The sequence below is a fragment of the Oncorhynchus gorbuscha genome, linkage group LG22 (assembly GCF_021184085.1).
Source record: "Oncorhynchus gorbuscha isolate QuinsamMale2020 ecotype Even-year linkage group LG22, OgorEven_v1.0, whole genome shotgun sequence".
NCBI classification, from domain to species: domain Eukaryota; kingdom Metazoa; phylum Chordata; class Actinopteri; order Salmoniformes; family Salmonidae; genus Oncorhynchus; species Oncorhynchus gorbuscha.
Genome location: NC_060194.1, coordinates 33,371,097 through 33,397,624, shown reverse-complemented (window position 1 = coordinate 33,397,624; position 26,528 = coordinate 33,371,097). Strand labels below are relative to the sequence as shown.

The 26,528-nt window shown below is 45.2% G+C and overlaps 1 protein-coding gene across 1 annotated transcript in view; it reads right to left on the bottom strand.

The window, feature by feature from the left end:
* The window catches only part of LOC124009420, a 161,421-nt gene that overhangs the window by 61,377 nt on the left and 73,516 nt on the right, over positions 1 to 26,528 (bottom strand). Inside the window, exon 5 of the mRNA XM_046321237.1 lies at positions 13,391 to 13,572. Within this exon, the coding sequence (XP_046177193.1) occupies positions 13,391 to 13,572 (182 nt within the window). The remainder of the gene's footprint in view (positions 1 to 13,390; positions 13,573 to 26,528) is intronic.

The following is a 26,528-nucleotide window of genomic DNA, read 5'->3' as shown; positions in this document are numbered from 1 at the left end:
TATACCCACCTACCCACCTACCTACTGAATACCCACCTACCTACTCTATACCCACCTACCCACCTATCAACTGTATACCCACCTACCAACTGTATACCTACTTACCCACCTACCTACTGTATACCCACCTACCCACCTACCTACTGAATACCCACCTACCAACTGTATACTTACTTATCCACCTACCTACTGTATACCCACCTACCCACCTACCTACTGAATACCCACCTACCCACCTACCTACTGAATACCCACCTACCTACTGTTTACCCACCTACCTACTACATACCAACCTACCCACCCACCAACTGTATACCTACTTACCCACCTACCTACTGTATACCCACCTACCTACTGTATACCCACCTACCCACCTACCTACTGTATACCTACCCACCTACCTACTGTATACCCACCTACCCACCTACCTACTGTATACCCACCTACCCACCTACCTACTGTATACCCACCTACCCACCTATCAACTGTAAACCCACCTACCTACTGTAGAACCACCTACCCACCTACCTACTGTATACCTACCCACCTACCTACTGTATACCTACTTACCTACCTACCTACTGTATACCTACCCACCTACCTACTGTATACCTACTTACCCACCTACCTACTGTATATCTACCCATCTTCCAACTGTTTACCTACTTACCCACCTACCCACCTATCAACTGTTTACCTACTTACCCACCTACCAACTGTATACCCACCTACCAAATGTATACCTACTTACCCACCTACCTACTGTATACCCACCTACCTACTGTAACCACCTACCTACTGTATACCTACTTACCCACCTTCCAACTGTTTACCTACTTACCCACCTACCCACCTATCAACTGTTTACCTACTTACCCACCTACCAAATGTATACCTACTTACCCACCTACCTACTGTATACCCACCTACCTACCTACTGTATACCCACCTACCAACTGTATACCTACTTACCCACCTACCTACTGTATACCCACCTACCTACTGTATACCCACCTACCCACCTATCAACTGTATACCCACCTACCCACCTATCAACTGTATACCTACCTACCAACTGTATACCTATTTACCCACCTACCAACTGTATACCTACTTACCCACCTACCTACTGTATACCCACCTACCCACCTACCTACTGTATACCCACCTACCAACTGTATACCTACTTACCCACCTACCTACTGTATACCCACCTACCTACTGTATACCTACTTACCCACCTACCTACTGTATACCCACCTACCAACTGTATACCTACTTACCCACCTACCTACTGTATACCCACCTACCAACTGTATAACTACTTACCCACCTACCTACTGTATATCCACCTACCCACCTACCTACTGTATACCCACCTACCAATTGTATACATACTTACCCACCTACCTACTGTATACCCACCCACCTACTGTATACCTACTTACCCACCTACCAACTGTATACCTACTTACACACCTACCTACTGTATACCCACCTACCAACTGTATACCTACTTACCCACCTACCTACTGTATACCCACCTACCCACCTACCTACTGTATACCCACCTACCCACCTACCAACTGTTTACCTACTTACCCACCTACCTACTGTATACCCTTCTACCCACCTACCTACTGTATACCTACTACTCACCTACCAACTGTATACCCACCTACCCAACTACCTACTGTATACCTACTTACCCACCTACCAACTGTATACCTACTTACCCACCTACCAACTGTATACCTACTTACCCACCTACCTACTGTATACCCACCTACCCACCTACCTACTGTATACCCACCTACACACCTACCAACTGTATACCTACTTACCCACCTACCTACTGTATACCCACCTACCCACCTACCTACTGAATACCCACCTACCAACTGTATACTTACTTATCCACCTACCTACTGTATACCCACCTACCCACCTACCTACTGAATACCCACCTACCCACCTACCTACTGAATACCCACCTACCTACTGTTTACCCACCTACCTACTACATACCCACCTACCCACCCACCAACTGTATACCTAATTACCCACCTACCTACTGTATACCCACCTACCCACCCACCTACTGTATACCCACCTACCCACCTACCTACTGTATACCTACCCACCTACCTACTGTATACCCACCTACCCACCTACCTACTGTATACCCACCTACCCACCTACCTACTGTATACCCACCTACCCACCTATCAACTGTAAACCCACCTACCTACTGTAGAACCACCTACCCACCTACCTACTGTATACCTACCCACCTACCTACTGTATACCTACTTACCTACCTACCTACTGTATACCTACCCACCTAACTACTGTATACCTACTTACCCACCTACCTACTGTATATCTACCCATCTTCCAACTGTTTACCTACTTACCCACCTACCCACCTATCAACTGTTTACCTACTTACCCACCTACCAACTGTATACCCACCTACCAAATGTATACCTACTTAACCACCTACCTACTGTATACCCACCTACCTACTGTATACCCACCTACCTACTGTATACCTACTTACCCACCTACCTACTGTATACCTACCCACCTTCCAACTGTTTACCTACTTACCCACCTACCCACCTATCAACTGTTTACCTACTTACCCACCTACCAAATGTATACCTACTTACCCACCTACCTACTGTATACCCACCTACCTACTGTATACCCACCTACCCATCAAACCCACCTATAAATTCTGCCTCCCAACCCTCCTCTCCTCCCTTTCTGCATCCTTTGACTCTCTATATCCCCTATCTTCCAGGCAACTGTCCTCCCTCCCGCTCCGTGGCTTGACCTCATTGCGAGCTCACAGAACAGGGCTAGCCTACGGAAATGGAGGAAAACCGCCTCCCTACCTGGCATCCTTTCACTCCCTCCTCTCTACATTTTCCTCCTCTGTCTCTGCTGCTAAAGCCACTTTCTACCACTCTAAATTCCAAGCATCTGCCTCTAACCCTAGGAAGCTCTTTGCCACCTTCTCCTCCCTCCTGAATCCTCCTCCCCCTCCCCACCTCCCTCTCTGCAGATGACCTAACCATTTTGAAAAGAAGGTCGACCATCCGATCCTCGTTTGCTAAGTCAAACCTACCAACTGTTCTGCTCACAGTGCCCTACCCTGTGCTCTGACTGTATCTCCCACCTCTCCAGATGAAATCTCCTACTTACCCACCGCCCAACAACCTGCCCGCTTGACCCTATCCCTCCTCTCTTCTCCAGACCATTTCCGGAGACCTTCTCCCTACCTCACCTCGCTCATCAACTTATCCCTGACCGCTGGCTACGTCCCTTCCGTAGAGCGAGAGTTGCACCCACTTCTGAAAAAACCTACACTCGATCCCTCCGATGTCAACAACTACAGACCAGTATCCTTCTTTCCCACTCTCCAAAACTCTTGAACGTGCCGTCCTTGGTCAGCTCTCCCGCTATCTCTCTCAGAATGACCTTCTTGATCCAAATCAGTCAGGTTTCAAGACTAGTCATTCAACTGAGACTGCTCTTCTCTGTATCACGGAGGCGCTCCGCACCGCTAAAGCTAACTCTCTCTGCTCTCATCCTTCTAGACCTATCAATTGCCTTCGATACTGTGAACCATCAGATCCTCCCTCCACCTACTCCGAGTATCTCCGGCGTGGCCACGCTTGGACTGTCCTACCTGACAGGTCGCTCCTACCAGGTGGCTACCAACTGTCTACCATGCGCTCTCACCACTGGTGTCCCCCCTCTGTTCTAGGCCCTCCTATTCTCGCTATACACCAAGTCACTTGGCTCTGTCATACCTCACATGGTCTCTCCTATCATTGCTACAGACGATACCAATTAATCTTCACCTTTCCCCCTTCTGATGACCAGGTGGCGACCATCCTGCATGTCTGGCAGACATATCAGTGTGGATGACGGATCACCACCTCACCTGAACTACTGACGGAGCTGCTCTTCCTCCCAAGGACTGCCCGTACCATGATCTCGTATCACGGTTGACAACTCCATTGTGTCCTAGAGCGCTAAGAACCTTGGCGTGATCCTGGACAACACCCTGTCCCAACTACCATCAAGGCGGTGGCCCGTTCCTGTAGGTTCATGCTCACAACATCCCAGAGTGTACCCTGCCTCACACAGGAAGTGGCACAGGTCCTAATCCAGGCACTTGTCATCTCCCGTCTGGATTACTGCAACTCGCTGTTGGCTGGGCTCCCTGCCTGTGCCATTAAACCCACAACTCATCCAGAACGCCTAGCCTCTGGTGTTCAACCTTCCCACTCTCACACCCCGCTACTCCACTGTATCCACTGGCTTCCAGTTACCCACCTACCACCATGGTGCTTGCCTACGGAGCTGTGAGGGGACCCACCTAGTACCTCCAGGCTCTGATCAGGCCCTACACCCAAATAAGGGCACTGCGTTCATCCACCTCTGGCCTGCCACCCCTACCACTGAGGAAGTATTCCCGCTCAGCCCAGTCAAAACTGTTCCCACTGGCTCCTACTGAACAAACTCCCTCACCGCCAGGACAGCGGAATCAATCACCACCTTCCGGAGACACCTGAAACCCCACCTCTTTAAGGAATACCTAGGATAGGATAAAGTAATCCTTCTCACCCCCCTTAAAATATGTAGATGCACTATTGTAAAGTGGCTGTTCCACTGGATGTCATAAGGTGAATGCACCAATTTGTAAGTCGCTCTGGATAAGAGCGTCTGCTAAATGACTTAAATGTAATGTAAATGTACCCACCTATAAACTGTATACCCACCTACCCACCTATCAACTGTATACCTACCTACCAACTGTATACCTATTTACCCACCTACCAACTGTATACCTACTTACCCACCTACCTACTGTATACCCACCTACCCACCTACCTACTGTATACCCACCTACCAACTGTATACCTACTTACCCACCTACCTACTGTATACCCACCTACCTACTGTATACCTACCTACCCACCTACCTACTGTATACCCACCTACCAACTGTATACCTACCTTACCCACCTACCTACTGTATACCCACCTACCAACTGTATACCTACTTACCCACCTACCTACTGTATATCCACCTACCCACCTACCTACTGTATACCCACCTACCCACCTATCAACTATATACCCACCTACCAACTGTATACCTACTTACCCACCTACCTACTGTATACCCACCTACCTACTGTATACCTACTTACCCACCTACCTACTGTATACCCACCTACCAACTGTATACATACTTACCCACCTACCTACTGTATACCCACCTACCAACTGTATAACTACTTACCCACCTACCTACTGTATATCCACCTACCCACCTACCTACTGTATACCCACCTACCAATTGTATACCTACTTACCCACCTACCTACTGTATACCCACCCACCTACTGTATACCTACTTACCCACCTACCAACTGTATACCTACTTACCCACCTACCTACTGTATACCCACCTACCAACTGTATACCTACTTACCCACCTACCTACTGTATACCAACCTACCCACCTACCTACTGTATACCCACCTACCCACCTACCAACTGTTTACCTACTTACCCACCTACCTACTGTATACCCTTCTACCCACCTACCTACTGTATACCTACTACTCACCTACCAACTGTATACCTACTTACCCACCTACCAACTGTATACCTACTTACCCACCTACCTACTGTATACCCACCTACCTACTGTATACCCACCTACACACCTACCAACTGTATACCTACTTACCCACCTACCTACTGTATACCCACCTACCCACCTACCTACTGAATACCCACCTACCAACTGTATACTTACTTATCCACCTACCTACTGTATACCCACCTACCCACCTACCTACTGAATACCCACCTACCCACCTACCTACTGAATACCCACCTACCTACTGTTTACCCACCTACCTACTACATACCCACCTACCCACCCACCAACTGTATACCTAATTACCCACCTACCTACTGTATACCCACCTACCCACCCACCTACTGTATACCCACCTACCCACCTACCTACTGTATACCTACCCACCTACCTACTGTATACCCACCTACCCACCTACCTACTGTATACCCACCTACCCACCTACCTACTGTATACCCACCTACCCACCTATCAACTGTAAACCCACCTACCTACTGTAGAACCACCTACCCACCTACCTACTGTATACCTACCCACCTACCTACTGTATACCTACTTACCTACCTACCTACTGTATACCCCCACCTACCTACTGTATACCTACTTACCCACCTACCTACTGTATATCTACCCATCTTCCAACTGTTTACCTACTTACCCACCTACCCACCTATCAACTGTTTACCTACTTACCCACCTACCAACTGTATACCCACCTACCAAATGTATACCTACTTAACCACCTACCTACTGTATACCCACCTACCTACTGTATACCCACCTACCTACTGTATACCTACTTACCCACCTACCTACTGTATACCTACCCACCTTCCAACTGTTTACCTACTTACCCACCTACCCACCTATCAACTGTTTACCTACTTACCCACCTACCAAATGTATACCTACTTACCCACCTACCTACTGTATACCCACCTACCTACTGTATACCCACCTACCCACCTATCAACTGTATACCCACCTACCCACCTATCAACTGTATACCTACCTACCAACTGTATACCTATTTACCCACCTACCAACTGTATACCTACTTACCCACCTACCTTCTGTATACCCACCTACCCACCTACCTACTGTATACCCACCTACCAACTGTATACCTACTTACCCACCTACCTACTGTATACCCACCTACCTACTGTATACCTACTTACCCACCTACCTACTGTATACCCACCTACCAACTGTATACCTACTTACCCACCTACCTACTGTATACCCACCTACCAACTGTATACCTACTTACCCACCTACCTACTGTATATCCACCTACCCACCTACCTACTGTATACCCACCTACCCACCTATCAACTATATACCCACCTACCAACTGTATACCTACTTACCCACCTACCTACTGTATACCCACCTACCTACTGTATACCTACTTACCCACCTACCTACTGTATACCCACCTACCAACTGTATACATACTTACCCACCTACCTACTGTATACCCACCTACCCACCTACCTACTGAATACCCACCTACCTACTCTATACCCACCTACCCACCTACCTACTGTATACCCACCTACCAATTGTATACCTACTTACCCACCTACCTACTGTATACCCACCTACCTACTGTATACCTACTTACCCACCTACCAACTGTATACCTACTTACCCACCTACCTACTGTATACCCACCTACCAACTGTATACCTACTTACCCACCTACCTACTGCATACTCACCTACCCACCTACCTACTGTATAACCACCTACCCGCCTACCAACTGTTTACCTACTTACCCACCTACCTACTGTATACCCTTCTACCCACCTACCTACTGTATACCTACTACTCACCTACCAACTGTATACCCACCTACCCAACTACCTACTGTATACCTACTTACCCACCTACCAACTGTATACCTACTTACCCACCTACCAACTGTATACCTACTTACCCACCTACATACTGTATACCCACCTACCCACCTACCAACTGTATACCCACCTACCCACCTACCTACTGTATACCTACTTACCCACCTACCAACTGTATACCCACCTACCCAACTACCTACTGTATACCTACTTACCCACCTACCAACTGTATACCTACTTACCCACCTACCAACTGTTTACCTACTTACCCACCTACCTACTGTATACCCACCTACCTACTGTATACCCACCTACCCACCTATCAACTGTATACCCACCTACCTACTGTATACCCACCTACCTACTGAATACCCACTTACCCACCTACCTACTGTATACCCACCTACCTACTGTATACCTACTTACCCACCTACCAACTGTATACCTACTTACCCACCTACCTACTGTATACCCACCTACCAACTGTATACCTACTTACCCACCTACCTACTGTATACTCACCTACCCACCTACCTACTGAATACCCACCTACCCACCTACCTACTGAATAGCCACCTACCCACCTACCTACTGTAGACCCACCTACCCACCTACCTACTGTATACCCACCTACCCACCTACCTACTGTATACCCACCTACCCACCTACCTACTGAATAGCCACCTACCCACCTACCTACTGTATACCCACCTACCCACCTACCTACTATAGACCTACCTACCCACCTACCTACTGTAGACCCACCTACCTACTGTATACCCACCTACCCACCTACCTACTGTATACCAACCTACCCACCTTCCTACTATAGACCCACCTATCCACCTACCTACTGTATACCCACCTACCTAGTGAATACCCACCTACTCACCTACCTACTATAGACCCACCTACCCACCTACCTACTGTAGACCCACCTACCTACTGTATAACTACCCACCTACCTACTGTAGAACCACCTACCTACCCACCTACCTACTGTATACCCACCTACCAACTGCATACCCACCTACCCACCTACCTACTGTAGAACCACCTACCCACCTACCTACTGTAGAACCACCTACTCACCTACCTACTGTAGAACCACCTACCCACCTACCTACTGTATACCCACCTACCCACCTATCTACTGTGTACCAACCTACCTACTGTATACCCACCTACCCACTGTATACCCACATACCTACTGTATACCTACCTACTCACCTACCTACTGTATACCCTCCTACCTACTGTATAACTACTCACCAACCTACCGTAGAACCACCTACCCACCTACCTACTGTATACCCACCTACCCACCTACCTACTGTATACCCACCAACCCACCTACCTACTGTATACCCACCTACCCACCTACCTACTGTATACCCACCTACCCACCTACCTACTGAATATCCACCTACCCACCTACCTACTGAATACCCACCTACCTACCCACCTACCCACTCTCCCCCTTTCACATTGAAAACCTTATATTCCCTGAGCCAATATTGAAGAGCCCAAGAGACGACAGCCCTAAAATAATTTTTGTTCAATCTCTTCTATTTCATGCTATAATAATATTTTGGGGGGAGAAGAGAGAGAAAAGCTCCATGTTGGAAGAGTAATTGTAGGTTTTGTTTGGCGTCTGAATCCGAGGGGAGATAGGTGAAGGAGGTGAGAGGAGGTGTTTATTTGCTTTCATGTAATTTCTCCAGTCACTGGGCACACAGTGAATTGATCACTTCTATCTCTCTCTGCAGGATGCTGCTTAGACGTTCTCTCTATGATGTTTTCTCTTTCCCTCTCCAACTCTCTGCAGGATGCTGCTTAGACGTTCTCTCTATGTTGTTTTCTCTCTCCCTCTCCAACTCTCTGCAGGATGCTGCTTAGACGTTCTCTCTATGTTGTTTTCTCTCTCCCTCTCCAACTCTCTGCAGGATGCTGCTTAGACGTTCTCTCTATGTTGTTTTCTCTCTCCCTCTCCAACTCTCTGCAGGATGCTGCTTAGACGTTCTCTCTATGTTGTTTTCTCTTTCCCTCCAACTCTCTGCAGGATGCTGCTTAGACGTTCTCTCTATGTTGTTTTCTCTCTCCCTCTCCAACTCTCTGCAGGATGCTGCTTAGACGTTCTCTCTATGTTGTTTTCTCTCTCCCTCTCCAACTCTCTGCAGGATGCTGCTTAGACGTTCTCTCTATGTTGTTTTCTCTCTCCCTCTCCAACTCTCTGCAGGATGCTGCTTAGACGTTCTCTCTATGTTGTTTTCTCTCTCCCTCTCCAACTCTCTGCAGGATGCTGCTTAGACGTTCTCTCTATGTTGTTTTCTCTCTCCCTCTCCAACTCTCTGCAGGATGCTGCTTAGACGTTCTCTCTATGTTGTTTTCTCTCTCCCTCTCCAACTCTCTGCAGGATGCTGCTTAGACGTTCTCTCTATGTTGTTTTCTCTTTCCCTCTCCAACTCTCTGCAGGATGCTGCTTAGACGTTCTCTCTATGTTGTTTTCTCTCTCCCTCTCCAACTCTCTGCAGGATGCTGCTTAGACGTTCTCTCTATGTTGTTTTCTCTTCCTCTCCAACTCTCTGCAGGATGCTGCTTAGACGTTCTCTCTATATTGTTTTCTCTCTCCAACTCTCTCAACTCTCTGCAGGATGCTGCTTAGACGTTCTCTCTATGTTGTTTTCTCTCTCCCTCTCCAACTCTCTGCAGGATGCTGCTTAGACGTTCTCTCTATGTTGTTTTCTCTCTCCCTCTCCAACTCTCTGCAGGATGCTGCTTAGACGTTCTCTCTATGTTGTTTTCTCTCTCCCTCTCCAACTCTCTGCAGGATGCTGCTTAGACGTTCTCTCTATGTTGTTTTCTCTCTCCCTCTCCAACTCTCTGCAGGATGCTGCTTAGACGTTCTCTCTATGTTGTTTTCTCTCTCCCTCTCCAACTCTCTGCAGGATGCTGCTTAGACGTTCTCTCTATGTTGTTTTCTCTCTCCCTCTCCAACTCTCTGCAGGATGCTGCTTAGACGTTCTCTCTATGTTGTTTTCTCTCTCCCTCTCCAACTCTCTGCAGGATGCTGCTTAGACGTTCTCTCTATGTTGTTTTCTCTTTCCCTCTCCAACTCTCTGCAGGATGCTGCTTAGACGTTCTCTCTATGTTGTTTTCTCTCTCCCTCTCCAACTCTCTGCAGGATGCTGCTTAGACGTTCTCTCTATGTTGTTTTCTCTTTCCCTCTCCAACTCTCTGCAGGATGCTGCTTAGACGTTCTCTCTATGTTGTTTTCTCTCTCCCTCTCCAACTCTCTGCAGGATGCTGCTTAGACGTTCTCTCTATGTTGTTTTCTCTCTCCCTTTCCAACTCTCTGCAGGATGCTGCTTAGACGTTCTCTCTATGTTGTTTTCTCTCTCCCTCTCCAACTCTCTGCAGGATGCTGCTTAGACGTTCTCTCTATGTTGTTTTCTCTCTCCCTCTCCAACTCTCTGCAGGATGCTGCTTAGACGTTCTCTCTATGTTGTTTTCTCTCTCCCTCTCCAACTCTCTGCAGGATGCTGCTTAGACGTTCTCTCTATGTTGTTTTCTCTCTCCCTCTCCAACTCTCTGCAGGATGCTGCTTAGACGTTCTCTCTATGTTGTTTTCTCTCTCCCTCTCCAACTCTCTGCAGGATGCTGCTTAGACGTTCTCTCTATGTTGTTTTCTCTCTCCCTCTCCAACTCTCTGCAGGATGCTGCTTAGACGTTCTCTCTATGTTGTTTTCTCTCCCCTCTCCAACTCTCTGCAGGATGCTGCTTAGACGTTCTCTCTATGTTGTTTTCTCTCTCCCTCTCCAACTCTCTGCAGGATGCTGCTTAGACGTTCTCTCTATGTTGTTTTCTCTTTCCCTCTCCAACTCTCTGCAGGATGCTGCTTAGACGTTCTCTCTATGTTGTTTTCTCTCTCCCTCTCCAACTCTCTGCAGGATGCTGCTTAGACGTTCTCTCTATGTTGTTTTCTCTCTTCCCTCTCCAACTCTCTGCAGCATGCTGCTTAGACGTTCTCTCTATGTTGTTTTCTCTCTCCCTCTCCAACTCTCTGCAGGATGCTGCTTAGACGTTCTCTCTATGTTGTTTTCTCTCTCCCTCTCCAACTCTCTGCAGGATGCTGCTTAGACGTTCTCTCTATGTTGTTTTCTCTTTCCCTCCAACTCTCTGCAGGATGCTGCTTAGACGTTCTCTCTATGTTGTTTTCTCTTTCCCTCTCCAACTCTCTGCAGGATGCTGCTTAGACGTTCTCTCTATGTTGTTTTCTCTCTCCCTCTCCAACTCTCTGCAGGATGCTGCTTAGACGTTCTCTCTATGTTGTTTTCTCTCTCCCTCTCCAACTCTCTGCAGGATGCTGCTTAGACGTTCTCTCTATGTTGTTTTCTCTCTCCCTCTCCAACTCTCTGCAGGATGCTGCTTAGACGTTCTCTCTATGTTGTTTTCTCTTTCCCTCCAACTCTCTGCAGGATGCTGCTTAGACGTTCTCTCTATGTTGTTTTCTCTCTCCCTCTCCAACTCTCTGCAGCTCAAACAAAGCTCTTTTTCAGCCTGCCTGTCTTCCTTTGGATGTCTTGTTCTGCCTCATTGTCTCTCTCTTTCACTCACTCTCTCTCACTCTCTCTCTTCCTGGTGTTTTTGTTCTGGCTGCCTCGCTAATTTCACTCCCCCTTACTCTCTTTTCCTTCCTGCTTCCACTCTCTTCATACCCCTGCCTCCACCCCCCTCCTATCCACACCCAGTCCCTCACCTCTCTCTGTTTCCCCTTCCCTCTCCCAACTCTCACTCTCTCTCTCTTCCCCCTCCCTATACTCTTTCTCTTATCACAGTAACTCATCCCAGGGCCTGGAAATCCCTTCCAACTCACCTCACAAACCCTGGGGGGGGGGGGTCACAGTGACACACACACACACACACACACACACACACACACACACACACACACACACACACACACACACACACACACACACACACACACACACACACACACACACACACACACACACACACACACACACACACACACACACACACACACACACACACACACACACACACACACAGACAGGTTAAACTACTCAAAGACACAAAAACACAAACCCACACACTCACTCAGCATTCACACTGGATGACCACCAGAGGTGCGTCAGATTCTCCCTTATCTCAGATCTAAGTGGCAGGCTATATTAAAGAGCAGTGTATATTTTTAACACTCACACACTGTCTGTGCCTTTTGAAAGGCTAATTCAGCTTCAAATAGCATATTTCATGTCTGAGACAGACTAGAGGTCTTTGGTATGCTGCTATTGATGTCAGTCGACATCACACATGAGAGGCCTACTCACAGGTGTGAGACACGCACAAACACGTAACACACACACGTAACACGCAACGCACACATGTAACATGCAACACACACACCGAGTGTCATCTCTCATCACCAACCACACTTCATTATTGGAGTTGCTTGTGTGATAACCCAGAGTGACAGTCAGTTCTAGTGGGAATCATCTAGAATCAGACAGCATCAACGGAAATGAGCTGATTCAATAAGCACACACACATATATGGCCATCTGACTCACAGAGAAAACACTAGATATATATCTATCCAGCATAGCAGTGACTGCACAGCTTCTCTGGGGCGTTTTGAGGGAGAACTGGCCAAATCAACAGGCTCACATGTGTCCTCCTCTCCTCCTTCTCATCATCTGTTCCATTATTCCATCCTGTTCTACCCTCCCTCATTCCCTCCATCCCTCTCTGTCGGCTGACACCCAACATGCTCCATCGCTCACTCCTACATACCTCTTCCCTCTCACCTTGTTCAGGGTGATCACGGCCTCTTGGTTCGTTCCGCTGATGTTGAAGGTGTCCCCCGTCTCTCCTTCCAGGATGGTATATTCCAGCTTGGCATTGTCGCCTAGGTCAGCGTCTGTTGCTGAGATACGGCCCACCTCCGCCCCCAGAACAGCCAGCTCTGACACAGAGAAGGACCACATACCTGGAGAAAGGGAGGAGGCAGGAAGGAAGGAAGGAGGAAGGTAGGAAGGAAGGAAGGAAGGAAGGAAGGAAGGAAGGAAGGAAGGAAGGAAGGAAGGAAGGAAGGAAGGAAGGAAGGAAGGAAGGAAGGAAGGAAGGAAAAAGATAGATTTAGACAAGGGATTTGATGTATTGTACAACAGGGAGGAGGGGCTGAGGGAGAAAAAGGGTGATAGAGAGTGAAATGAGGGCGTGGTAGGAGACAGCGACATCACAGCCGCTGAAGGTTACACAGCACTTATTTATCTTGTTTATGTTGTTTGTGTTTGGTGAGGCGAGATAGAGAGGACTCATCAAATGTCAATGACTGTCTGTCTCCTGCTGTTATTTCTTCTCCGCTAACAAGCTTGACTATTCATCAAGGACAGATAATAAGCCTGTGGTTCCTCTCCACTCAGTCATGTTTAAACATGCAGGGGCATTTACCTTTTAGTGCTCTTCACATTAAATCACCACATTAAAATACCCTTTTGTTGGAGCTACAGTTTATATTACCGTGAAATACACCGATCCCTTGACTCACTCTCTGTCTGGAAAAGAGCAGTACAGGAAGTAACTCAGTAACAACTCGGCATTGCTCACACACAGTCCATTCCTTAAACTTCACTTTAGTCGTTTACTGCATAGGGACCATTGACTCAAGTGACATGTTCGAGGGAGGTGGGGAGAAAGAAAGAAAGATATATATTTTCTGCCTTACACAAAATTCAGCAGAGCAGCTATGTACAGTACAACTAGTTATTGGTGGAAAAATCAGATAAACTCCGGGGCTCAGACAGAATAACATTGTAAGCGTCGCTTTGTAAAGTAAAAATGATAGCCAGCACTTCAGCCAGACAACATCACGACTACGTCAAACACACAAGGAGTAAGATAAAGGATTTATCCACCCACATCAGAATAAGAGAAATGGTAGATAAGGACGTTATGAAAAGATAAACAACGTGCTCGTCTTCATGTGGGTAAGACCAAACGTGGACTTAAGACAAGGACATGTGAGCATACAGTTGAAGTCGGAAGTCTACATACACCTTAGCCAAATACATTTCAACTCAGTTTTTCACAATTCCTGACATTTAATTCTAATAAAAATTCCCTGTTTTAGGTCAGTTAGAATCACCAATTTATTTTACAAATGTGAAATGTCAGAATAATAGTAGAGAGAATGATTTATTTCAGCTTTTATTTCTTTCATCACATTCCCAATGGGTCAGAAGTTTACATACACTCAATTAGTATTTGATAGCATTGCCTTTAAATAGTTTAACTTTGGTCAAACATTTCGTGTAGCCTTCCACAAGCTTCCCACAATAAGTTGGGTGAATTTTGGCCCATTCCTCCTGACAGAGCTGTGTAACTGAGTCAGGTTTGTAGGCCTCCTTGCTCGCACACACTTTATCAGTTCTGCCCACACATTTTCTATGGGATTGAGGTCAGGTCTTTGTGATGGCCACTCCAATACCTTGACTTTGTTGTCCTTAAGCCATTTTGCCACAACTTTGAAAGTATGCTAGGGGTCATTGTCCATTTGGAAGACCCATTTGCGACCAAGCTTTAACTTCCTTACTGATGATGTCTTGAGATGTTGCTTCAATATATCCACATCATTTTCCTACCTCATGATGCCATCTATTTTGTGAAGTGCACCAGTCCCTGGGCATTATGGCCAAACAGTTCTATTTTTGTTTCATCAGACCAGAGGACATTTCTCCAAAAAGTACGATCTTTGTCCCCATGCAGTTGCAAACCGTAGTTTGGCTTTTTTATGGAGGTTTTGGAGCAATGGCTTCTTCCTCGCTGAGCGGCCTTTCAGGTTATGTCTATATAGGACTCGTTTCACTGTGGATGTTGATACTTTTTTACCTGTTCCTCCAGCATCTTCACAAGGTTCTTTGCTGTTGTTCTGGGATTGATTTGCACTTTTCGCACCAAAGTAAGTTCATCTCTAAGAGACAGAACGCATCTCCATCCTGAGCGGTATGACAGCTGCGTGGTCTCATGGTGTTTATACTTGCGTACTATTGTTTGTACAGATTAACGTGGTACCTTAAGGCATTTGGAAATTGGTCTACAATTTTCTTTCTGGGGTCTTGGCTGATTTCTTTGGATTTTCCCATGATGTCACGCAAAGAGGCACTGAGTTTGAAGGTAGGCCTTGAAATACATCCACAGGTACACCTCAAATTGACTCAAATTATATCAATTAGCCTATCAGAAGCTTCTAAAATTTTCCAAGCTGTTTAAAGGCCCAGTCAACTTAGTGTATGTAAACTTCTAACCCACTGGAATTGTGATGCAGTGATTTATAAGTTAAATCATCTGTCTGTAAAAAAGTTTTGGGTAAAATTACTTGTGTCTTGCACAAAGTAGATGTCCTAACTGACTTGCCAAATCTATAGTTTGTTAACAAGAAATTTGTGGAGTGGTTGAACAACAAGTTTTAATGACTTCAACTGTAAGTGCTCCATTTGCAACCATGATGAAAAATCCCCTGTTGCCAGGCATTCCAATAGACATAATCATAAACTAAGTGCCTTGCGTTATATGAGCATTGAATTGGGGAAGGCACCATGTACGGGAGAGATAGAAATAAATGACTTCTCCAAAGAGAAGCATATTGGATAGACTGCTTGAGCACTCTTACCACAGCAGGCCTCAATGAGGAATGCTCTTCTTTTTTTTGTGGTAGGTTATAAATATGTAGGCCAAACATTTAGGCAATGACATCATAATGTGTCTGTATTGTGTGTTTATAGCTACAGTATGTTGTTATTTTTATATATTGTTAGTTTCCCCCACAGCTCCCCCAAATCAAATCAAATCAAATGTATTTATATAGCCCTTCACACATCAGCTGATATCTCAAAGTGCTGTACAGAAACCCAGCCTAAAACCCCAAACAGCAAGCAATGCAGGTGTTGAAGCACATTGGCTAGGAAAAACTCCCTAGAAAGTCCAAAACCTAAGAAGAAACCTAGAGAGGAACCAGGCTATGAGGGGTGGCCAGTCCACTTCTGGCTGTGCCGGGTGGAGATTATAACAGAACATGGTCAAGATGTTCAAATGTTCATAAATGATCAGCATGGTCAAATAATAGGTTTTGGACAGGTAAGCATGTCCGGTGAACAGGTCAGGATTCCATAGCCGCAGGCAGAACAGTTGAAACTGGAGCAGCAGCATGGCCAGGTGGACTGGGGACAGCAAGGAGTCATCATGCCAGGTAGTCCTGAGGCATGGTCCTTGGGCTCAGGTCCTCCGAGAGGGAGAAAGAAAGAGAGAATTAGAGAGAGCATACTTAAATTCACACAGGACACCGGATAAAACAGGAGAAGTACTCCAGATATAACAAACTGACCCTAGCCCCCCGACACGAACTACTGCAGCATAAATACTGGAGGCTGAGACAGGAGGGGTCAGGAGACCCTGTGACCCCATCCGATGATACCCCTGGACAGAGCCAAACAGGAAGGATATAACCCCACCCACTGTGCCAAAGCACATCCCCCACACCACTAGAGGGATATCTTCAACCACCAACCACCATCCTGAGACGAGGCCGAGTATAGCCCACAAAGATCTCCGCCACGGCACAACCCAAGGGGGGGCGCTAACCCAGACAGGAAGATCACATCAGTGACTCAACCCACTCAAGTGACACACCACTCCTAGGGACGACAAGAAAGAGCACCAGTAAGCCAGTGACTGACTCAGCCCCTGTAATAGGGTTAGAGGCAGAGAATCCCAGTGGAAAGAGGGGAACCGGTCAGGCAGAGACAGCAAGGGCGGTTCGTTGCTCCAGAGCCTTTCTGTTCACCTTCACACTCCTGGGCCAGACTACACTCAAACATATGACCCACTTAAGAGATGAGTCTTCAGTAAAGACTTAGGTTGAGACTGAGTTTGCCTCTCTGACATGGGTAGGCAGACCAGTAGGCAGACCATTCCATAAAAATGGAGCTCTATAGGAGAAAGCCCTGCCTCCAGCTGATGGCATAGAAATTCTAGGGACAATTAGGAGGCCTGAGTCTTGTGACCGTAGCGTACGTGTAGGTATGTACGGCAGGACCAAATCAGAGAGATAGGTAGGAGCAAGGCCATGTAATGCTTTGTAGGTTAGCAGTAAAACCTTGAAATCAGCCCTTGCTTTGACAGGAAGCCAGTGTAGAGAGGCTAGCACTGGAGTAATATGATCAAATTGTTTGGTTCTAGTCAGGATTCTAGCAGCCGTATTTAGCACTAACTGAAGTTTATTTAGTGCTTTATCTGGGTAGCCGGAAAGTAGAGCATTGCAGTAGTCTAACCTAGAAGTAACAAAAGCATGGATTCATTTTTCTGCATCATTTTTGGACAGTAAGTTTCTGATTTTTGCAATGTTACGTAGATGGAAAAAAGCTGTCCTTGAAACAGTCTTGATATGTTCGTCAAACGAGAGATCAGAGTCCAGAGTAACGCAGAGGTCCTTCACAGGTTTATTTGAGACGACTGTACAACCATTAAGATTAATTGTCAGATTCAACAGAAGATCTCTTTGTTTCTTGGGACCTAGAACAAGCATCTCTGTTTTGTCCCTCTGCTGGGGTCTCTTGATTGGGCCAATACTGACTGAGAAGTCATAATTATGCCTTTTAACCTGTGTGGTATTGTTGTCGTGACATTGATTGCCATTGCCTTTGCATGCTGAAGAAGGGCTCATACGCAAAGCGTTCAAGCGGTAATAAAAATGTGTAAATGTAAGTTTATTCAACAGAGTGCTGTCCTGTTTATGTTCTTTAGATAAGGACGTTATCCCTCTCAACAAAACATAGGAAAAAGGTTCAATCCAATCGATACAAAGGATTATTTATGGGAGAATTTGATGTTAGCCATCACTTTAAAGATTAGGCGAAAGCAAAAATCGTGTTTATGTTCTACTTCAAACATGAGGACAATGGGGGGGCAGTACAACATCCAAGAGCATCAGCTGGGGCCCTTAGTGGTCCATCAGGGGACTGTAGTGGCCCTTGAGAGAAAACTACTCTCTCGGGTCCTTCACCTGCTCTTTGATCATATGGTCCATGCAATGACCACCTTCCTCATGCACTCTAGCAGCTGTCTTTGCTTAACAACTGATTTAGGAACAGCTTGTCCTATCCCAATCCAATAATTTTTCCTGACCACAAAAACCCATGCTTTTTGCTGGTCATGTTTCTGTTGAAGGAATTTTGTCAATGTTGACTAAATAATGTATACATTAGCCATAGAGTTATAACTCACAGAGTTATAAGTTGTCTGTTAAGGAATGTGTTGGTACATAGGCAAAGAGGAAGGGTCAACAGACAACTCGTGACCACAGTGAAACTAACAACGGGAATGATGTCTGGTCCCCAACCAGGGTGGGGAGAAACCATTGGGTGTGGAGTAGATTGTGTAACATATGTTAGCAGGTGATAAGCAATGTATATGTTGGAATGGAATTGAAAAACAGCTTTGTCATGGTCCAGGAGGAGGAGAGACATTTCCGTAAGACATGACGCAATGTGGGATATATAAACTGAGGTACTTTGTGATTATGTTCAGTACTCTCGAGAATAAACGCTACAAATTGATTTTGAGACTGGTCTCTGTCCATTTTATGCAAATAAGTATCTTACAAATTCTTAGAAATGGACGGAGTGTTTTAATTGAATTGGTTAATGAACATATAGGAATTAAATTCCTTTAACAGTTTCCTCATCATGTTGGTCAGGAAAAACTTCTGTCCCTTCTGTGTGTGGGTGTGGTGTCCTATGGGGTTGGCTGGGCACTATGTCAGCAAAAAGATACAGGCTATGAATAATAAATACCTATTCGTTGTATTGTAATAGAGAAAGAACAAACCATGTATATAATGTACAATTCATCTTCTAAGGCAGTGAAACATGAAACTCAGCATGCTTATGCCCACAAGACTCTGGGCCAAGGCATGGGCCTGCCTACTGAAGTGGACATGTGCCAGTGAATCAACATTACATATCAGCTTATGTGCCATGACTATGAATCAACCGTCTGGGTCACTGGGCACCAGAATAAAAAAAACAGCCCACAAAAAAATCCTATTACTAATGACACCCCAAAATAGATCCATTCTACAGATGAGAAAATCTCTCTCTGTCATTAACATACAAAACTTGAACAGTAGTCTGTATGTTGATGTACTACTTGAAGGCAATCGTACATCTCAGATAAGCTATGTTACACAAGAGCAGTGATATATACACACACACACACACACACACACACACACACACACACACACACACACACACACACACACACACACACACACACACACACACACACACACACACACACACACACACACACACACACACACACACACACACACACACACACACACACACACACACACACACACACACACACACACACACACACACACACACACACACACAGCTGTAGAAGTGCTTGAGTGAATGGGAGGAGGTGTGGTGGCAATGGTAAAGTAATCATTATCAGCTTTCCTCTCACCATGCATAGTGAAACTGGCAACAGAAATCATTCATCATATTCACTGGACCAGGCGAGAGAGACACAGAGTGGAAATAATAGCTCCAAATTATACAAGGACAGGATGCCAACACAACAATAATTACACATCACTTGAAACAGGAAAATCAAGACCTCCTAAAGACAGGAAGGAACAGAACATGTGATCTCCCATGGTCTCTATTCCCCTGGCTCTGGCCATTATGGTGTGATGTGGTGAAACAGCATGGGGACCAAAGGAGGTTGGTGGCACCTTAATTGAGGAGAACAGGCTCGTGGTAATGACTGGAGTGGAATTAGTGGAATAGTATCAAATACATCAAACACATGGGTTTCAGGTGTTTTACGCCATTCCATTTGCTTCGTTCCGGCCATCATTATGTGCCGCTCCCCTCAGCAGTCTCCGGGGATGGGAACACTCTGATAAAGCGCTCCCCACCAGGCCCTGGTAATTGTGCTGAGGAAAGAGAATCAAAGTCCTTCACTGTGCTCTGCTCAAACCCACTTCTAACAGACACCTTCTGCTCCTCACCATCATCGCCCTCACCTCACAGGAGGACCATTTTTTTTCTCAGACTACTTCACTGTTCCATGGTTCACTTACGGACACCGTGATTGGTTATGGTTCCCAGGTAAAGCGTGGTGATTGGTGGAAACGAGCCAAAGTTGATGGGGAGATTAGTGAAGTGACAGCCAGTGTGAGTTAATTAGGGGCGGATGTAGTTTAATACAGGTTTATTCCTGTAAATAAGACCTCAAGAGTGACATCACACTGACAGAGGAGGATGAGGAGGATGGAGGGAAGAAGATGAGGAATGGGAGTGAAAGAAAGATAAGGAGAGAGGAGGTGACTAGTAGTAAAATCGAAAGTGGAAAGGGGTCATGGGTTGTGAATTCCTTGAAATGAAGAGGAAAAGAGAGAAGAGAGGACAGGACAGCAGGGAGTAGTGACTCACTGCAGGGCTGGATACACTAATAATAAAAAGAGAGAAGAGGACAGCAGGGAGCAGTGACTCACTGCAGGGCTGGATACACTAATAATAAAAAGAGAGAAGAGGACAGCAGGGAGTGGTGACTCACTGCAGGGCTGGATACACTAATAATAAAAAGAGAGAAGAGGACAGCAGGGAGTAGTGACTCACTGAAGGGCTGGATACACTAATAATAAAAAGAGAGAAGAGGACAGCAGGGAGCAGTGACTCACAGCAGGGCTGGCTACACTAATAATAAAAGGAGAGAAGAGAGAAGAGGACAGCGGGGAGTAGTGACTCACTGCAGGGCTGGATACACTAATAATAAAAAGAGAGAAGAGGACAGCAGGGAGTAGTGACTCACTGCAGGGCTGGATACACTAATAATAAAAAGAGAGAAGAGGACAGCAGGGAGCAGTGACTCACAGCAGGGCTGGCTACACTAATAATAAAAGGAGAGAAGAGAGAAGAGGACAGCGGGGAGTAGTGACTCACTGCAGGGCTGGATACACTAATAATAAAAAGAGAGAAGAGGACAGCAGGGAGTAGTGACTCACTGAAGGGCTGGATACACTAATAATAAAAAGAGAGAAGAGGACAGCAGGGAGTAGTGACTCACTGCAGGGCTGGATACACTAATAATAAAAAGAGAGAAGAGGACAGCAGGGAGCAGTGACTCACAGCAGGGCTGGCTACACTAATAATAAAAGGAGAGAAGAGAGAAGAGGACAGCGGGGAGTAGTGACTCACTGCAGGGCTGGATACACTAATAATAAAAAGAGAGAAGAGGACAGCAGGGAGTAGTGACTCACTGCAGGGCTGGATACACTAATAATAAAAAGAGAGAAGAGGACAGCAGGGAGTAGTGACTCACTGCAGGGCTGGATACACTAATAATAAAAAGAGAGAAGAGGACAGCAGGGAGTGGTGACTCACTGCAGGGCTGGATACACTAATAATAAAAAGAGAGAAGAGGACAGCAGGGAGTAGTGACTCACTGAAGGGCTGGATACACTAATAATAAAAAGAGAGAAGAGGACAGCAGGGAGCAGTGACTCACAGCAGGGCTGGCTACACTAATAATAAAAGGAGAGAAGAGAGAAGAGGACAGCGGGGAGTAGTGACTCACTGCAGGGCTGGATACACTAATAATAAAAAGAGAGAAGAGGACAGCAGGGAGTAGTGACTGCAGTGCTGGCTACAGTAGTAATAACTCTTGGAGAGCAGAGGTCCGAGAGACAGGGGGAGAAAAAGAGGAGTAAAACCTGTCTTATCTGAGGAGGAGGCTTTCTGTTTCTTCTGAAGGGTGGCATGCGTTGAGTTAGGAGAGTCATTAAAAAAGTGTCTCGCTGGCTGAAGCACATGCACTGGTTGAAAATAGCCTGAATAAAATCTGCATCCATTTAGTTATTCCATCACACAAGCACTTATAGTGGATGAGGCTTAAGGGAAGAGGACAGTGAAACAGAGAAGGGGTGGGTGAGCGCTAGAAGAGATTTAGGTATAAACATTAGTAGCCTGAGAGAGAGAGGGAGAGAGAGAGAGAGAGAGAGAGAGAGAGAGAGAGAGAGAGAGAGAGAGAGAGAGAGAGATAGAGAGAGAGAGAGAGAGAGAGAGAGAGAGAGAGAGAGAGAGAGAGAGAGAGAGAGAGAGAGAGAGAGAGAGAGAGAGAGAGAGAGAGAGAGAGAGACTAGGCTATCTGACAGACTAACTGGACATCACAGCACCACCCTAACACTGCAGGACCAGACAACAAAGGATTAAAATAGAGCGCCTGCAGGATGAATGAGTCCTCCACTACATTACTGCCACACTTAGAGAGACAGGGTTAATATTACATACTGTATTTTTCCTCATGAATGGATGGACCTCTACATGAATGGATGGACCTCTACATGAATGGATTGACCTCTACATGAATATATATGTAATATATATATAATATATATATATATAATATATATATATATGCCATTTAGCAGACTCTACATGAATGGATGGACCTCTACATGAATGGATTGGCCTCTACATGAATGGATGGACCTCTACATGAAGGGATGGACCTCTACATGAAGGGATGGACCTCTACTTGAATGGATGGACCTCTACATGAATGGATTGACCTCTACATGAATGGATTGACCTCTACATGAATGGATTGGCCTCTACATGAATGGATGGACCTCTACATGAAGGGATGGACCTCTACATGAATGGATTGACCTCTACATGAATGGATTGACCTCTACATGAATAGATTGACCTCTACATGAATGGATGGACCTCTACATGAATGGATGGACCTCTACATTAATGCTGTAGTGAATAGGGGGAGGTGACCAGTCCCAGATTTTCCAGATTGACTGACCTTTATGTCTTAACTTCTTAGAGATAGGGGGCGCTTTTTTAATTTCTGGATAAAAAACGTTCCCGTTTTAAACAAGATATTTTGTCACGAAAAGATGCTTGACTATGCATGGAAAGAAAAAACTCTGTCGTTTCCAAAACTGCAAAGATATTATCTGTGAGTGCCCCAGAACTAATGCTACAGGCGAAACCAAGATGAAGTTTCATACAGGAAATTCCCCAGATTCTGAAGGCGCTGTGTTCCAATGTCTCCTTATATGGCTGTGAATGCGCCAGGAATGAGCCTGCCCTTTGTGTCATTTCTCCAAGGTGTCTGCAGAATTGTGACGTATTTGTAGGCATATCATTGGAAGATTGACCATAAGAGACTACATTTACCAGGTGTCCGCCCGGTGTCCTGTGTCGAAATTATTGCGTGACCTTTAGGTCCATGCGCCGTTCCATTTCTTCAGAAGAGAAAGTCAACTGCCACGATGGATTTATCGTCGATAGATATGTGAAAAACACCCTGAGGATTGATTCTAAACATCGGTTTTCTGTGTGTTATATATATATTTCCACACTATGAGGTTGAAATATTGTAAAAAATGTTTAAAACATATGATCATTCTATTTTAGTGTAAACAGTGTTTGAGAAGACCGCCTGAAATAGCTGCTTTGGTGGGATGGAGTTTTGGCCTGCCTGGTTACATCACCAGGTGGTCAATTAGTTAATATAAGAAAGAGAATTCCAAACCTGTCCACCAATAAATGCTAGTTTTCAGTTTTCCCATCCCCAATAAGAACACTCCCAGACATTCCGAGCAAAATTATTGCTTGGGAAATTGCTCTTGCTAAGACGCTTGTTGTTGTTGACTATTTTTGTTGAAAACAATCATGGTAAGGTACCTAAATATTATCCAGAAATGTTCTGATATTGAGATAAAAATGGCTGCATTTGGCCTTTAAGCTCTTAAATTTGACCACCTCAGTCAAAGATGATTAAAGAATTATGAATAGGCCAAAAAAAGAGAGATTACTTACTTACTTTTCCACCATGCTGATCAGAAGACCCAAATGATGTGACCTGCTGTGAATCATTTAACTTAATGGAATGGTCCATTACTCTACAGGAGGAACTTGTTTGCATAACAGGGTTGGCCATAAAATGAGGGACAGACGTAAATGCATCACTGACTAATCACATGAATATAATAATAATATTCAGAAATAACTTTGTCAAAACAGTAAAAAAGCTAGGTTTTTACAATGATGGTGAAACTTCGAGAAATTGTTGGATTAAGTCGGTTGAAATCATCCTAGAAGTGACACAGGGTTGAGGGACATGTCAATGCTGTATTTTGGCACTTTAGCAAGCCATTATTCAAATAAAGAAATCTGATTGATTTAATTCTCCATATTAAAAGTCTAGGCCGTTGGGGGCCTTTACTACTATAGCCCGTAAAAATGCATTGAATAACACATTCATAAATGTGACCGACCACATTGATTTGGTCTTATGTAGCAAAATTTGAAATGGTATCTTTTACATTGGATAAAAGCAGAGACACAGAGCTACAAAATGATACAATATATCATACACTGCATTTGAGGAACAATGGGGAGGTATTTCTGCATTGAAAGTTGATAAACTTGTAACCTCACTTTTGAAAAAATGGCCTTTGAATGTTTTGGTACCTACTGGAGAGCTCTTCTCTGTCTACACCCATTCAGAATTGTTCACATGCTCTTAAGCTTTAGGCCCCACTCAAACTCTGACAATTTTACTCGCCCTAGCGGAGCTGGTTAGGTTGTTTTCATGTTATCCAGAGCATTGGTGACTGTAACTGTGCTGCTGGCAACAATTTAATTATGCTTTTTTGCCGACATTGGCCATATTCAACCGCTGTAGAGTGTTAGTAAATTCATCAGTTATTCTGCGCTCTGGCATACTCAGACGAGAATGGTCTGAAATCGATGCACCTGAAATGGTTACTTGCATAGTGGAGACATGTCGCTAACTCGCTAGCTAAACTATGAACCATAATCCCAACTCATGACGTTACTACTCTGCATTGAACCAACCAGGTTCAATGTTAGCTAGTATTAGGCTATAAGTAGCCAAGCAAATGTCTCTGAGATACGAATAATAAGATCATCATTGTTAGCTAGCGAGCCAGTCAGCTAATGTTAGCTAGCTAACAGTACACTTTAACTTGAAATGAAATCACTTTCTGTCAAAATTTGAAATGTGTAATATCTGAAAATGCAGCTAGCTAGACTATCTTACCCATATACACCATGGATGGACATGTCTCCTGTCAGATTTCATGGTTGCCGTTAGTTTGAAGATGCGGAGACAGGTGGTTTCTCAATCTTCTTAGCTATCATACTCGAATTCCACTGATTTCAAAACTCGTTCCTCCAGATAGAGGAGAGAAACATTTATGCAGTTTTAATACACAATACATGTTTTAAAACGCTTTGTTAGACAGGATTACCTACATACTGACCAGCTCAAATAGACAGATAGATAGATAGCTTTATGGCAGACCAATCCAAACTCATCTCTTGGCATGTCCATCCCACTCGTTATCTCAGCCAATCATGGCTAGCGGGAAGGTTGCTGACTTTTTCTGTGTCTAAACCAAATAGGCTCGTAATTTAACCTGTTGAGTGAAGGGGGCAGTATTTTGATGTTTGGATGAAAAGCATACCCAAATTAAACTGCCCATTTCTCAGGCCCAGAAGCTAGAATATACATATAATTGTCAGATTAGGATAGAAAACACTCTAAAGTTCCAAAAACTGTCAAAATATCATCTATGAGTATAACAGAACTGATATCGCAGGCGAAAATCCAGCTAGGAAGTGCATATTTTGAAAACTCCCTGTTCCATTGCATGCCTTCCCTCCATTTAAAGGGATATCAACCAGGTTCCTTTCCCTACGGCTTCCACATGGTGTGAACAGTCTTTAGACATAGTTTCAACCTTTTATTCTGAAAAATTAGCGAGAACGATCACATCGCGTCAGTGGATGGCTGGGTGCCAGCAGAGTTTTTCATGTGCAACAG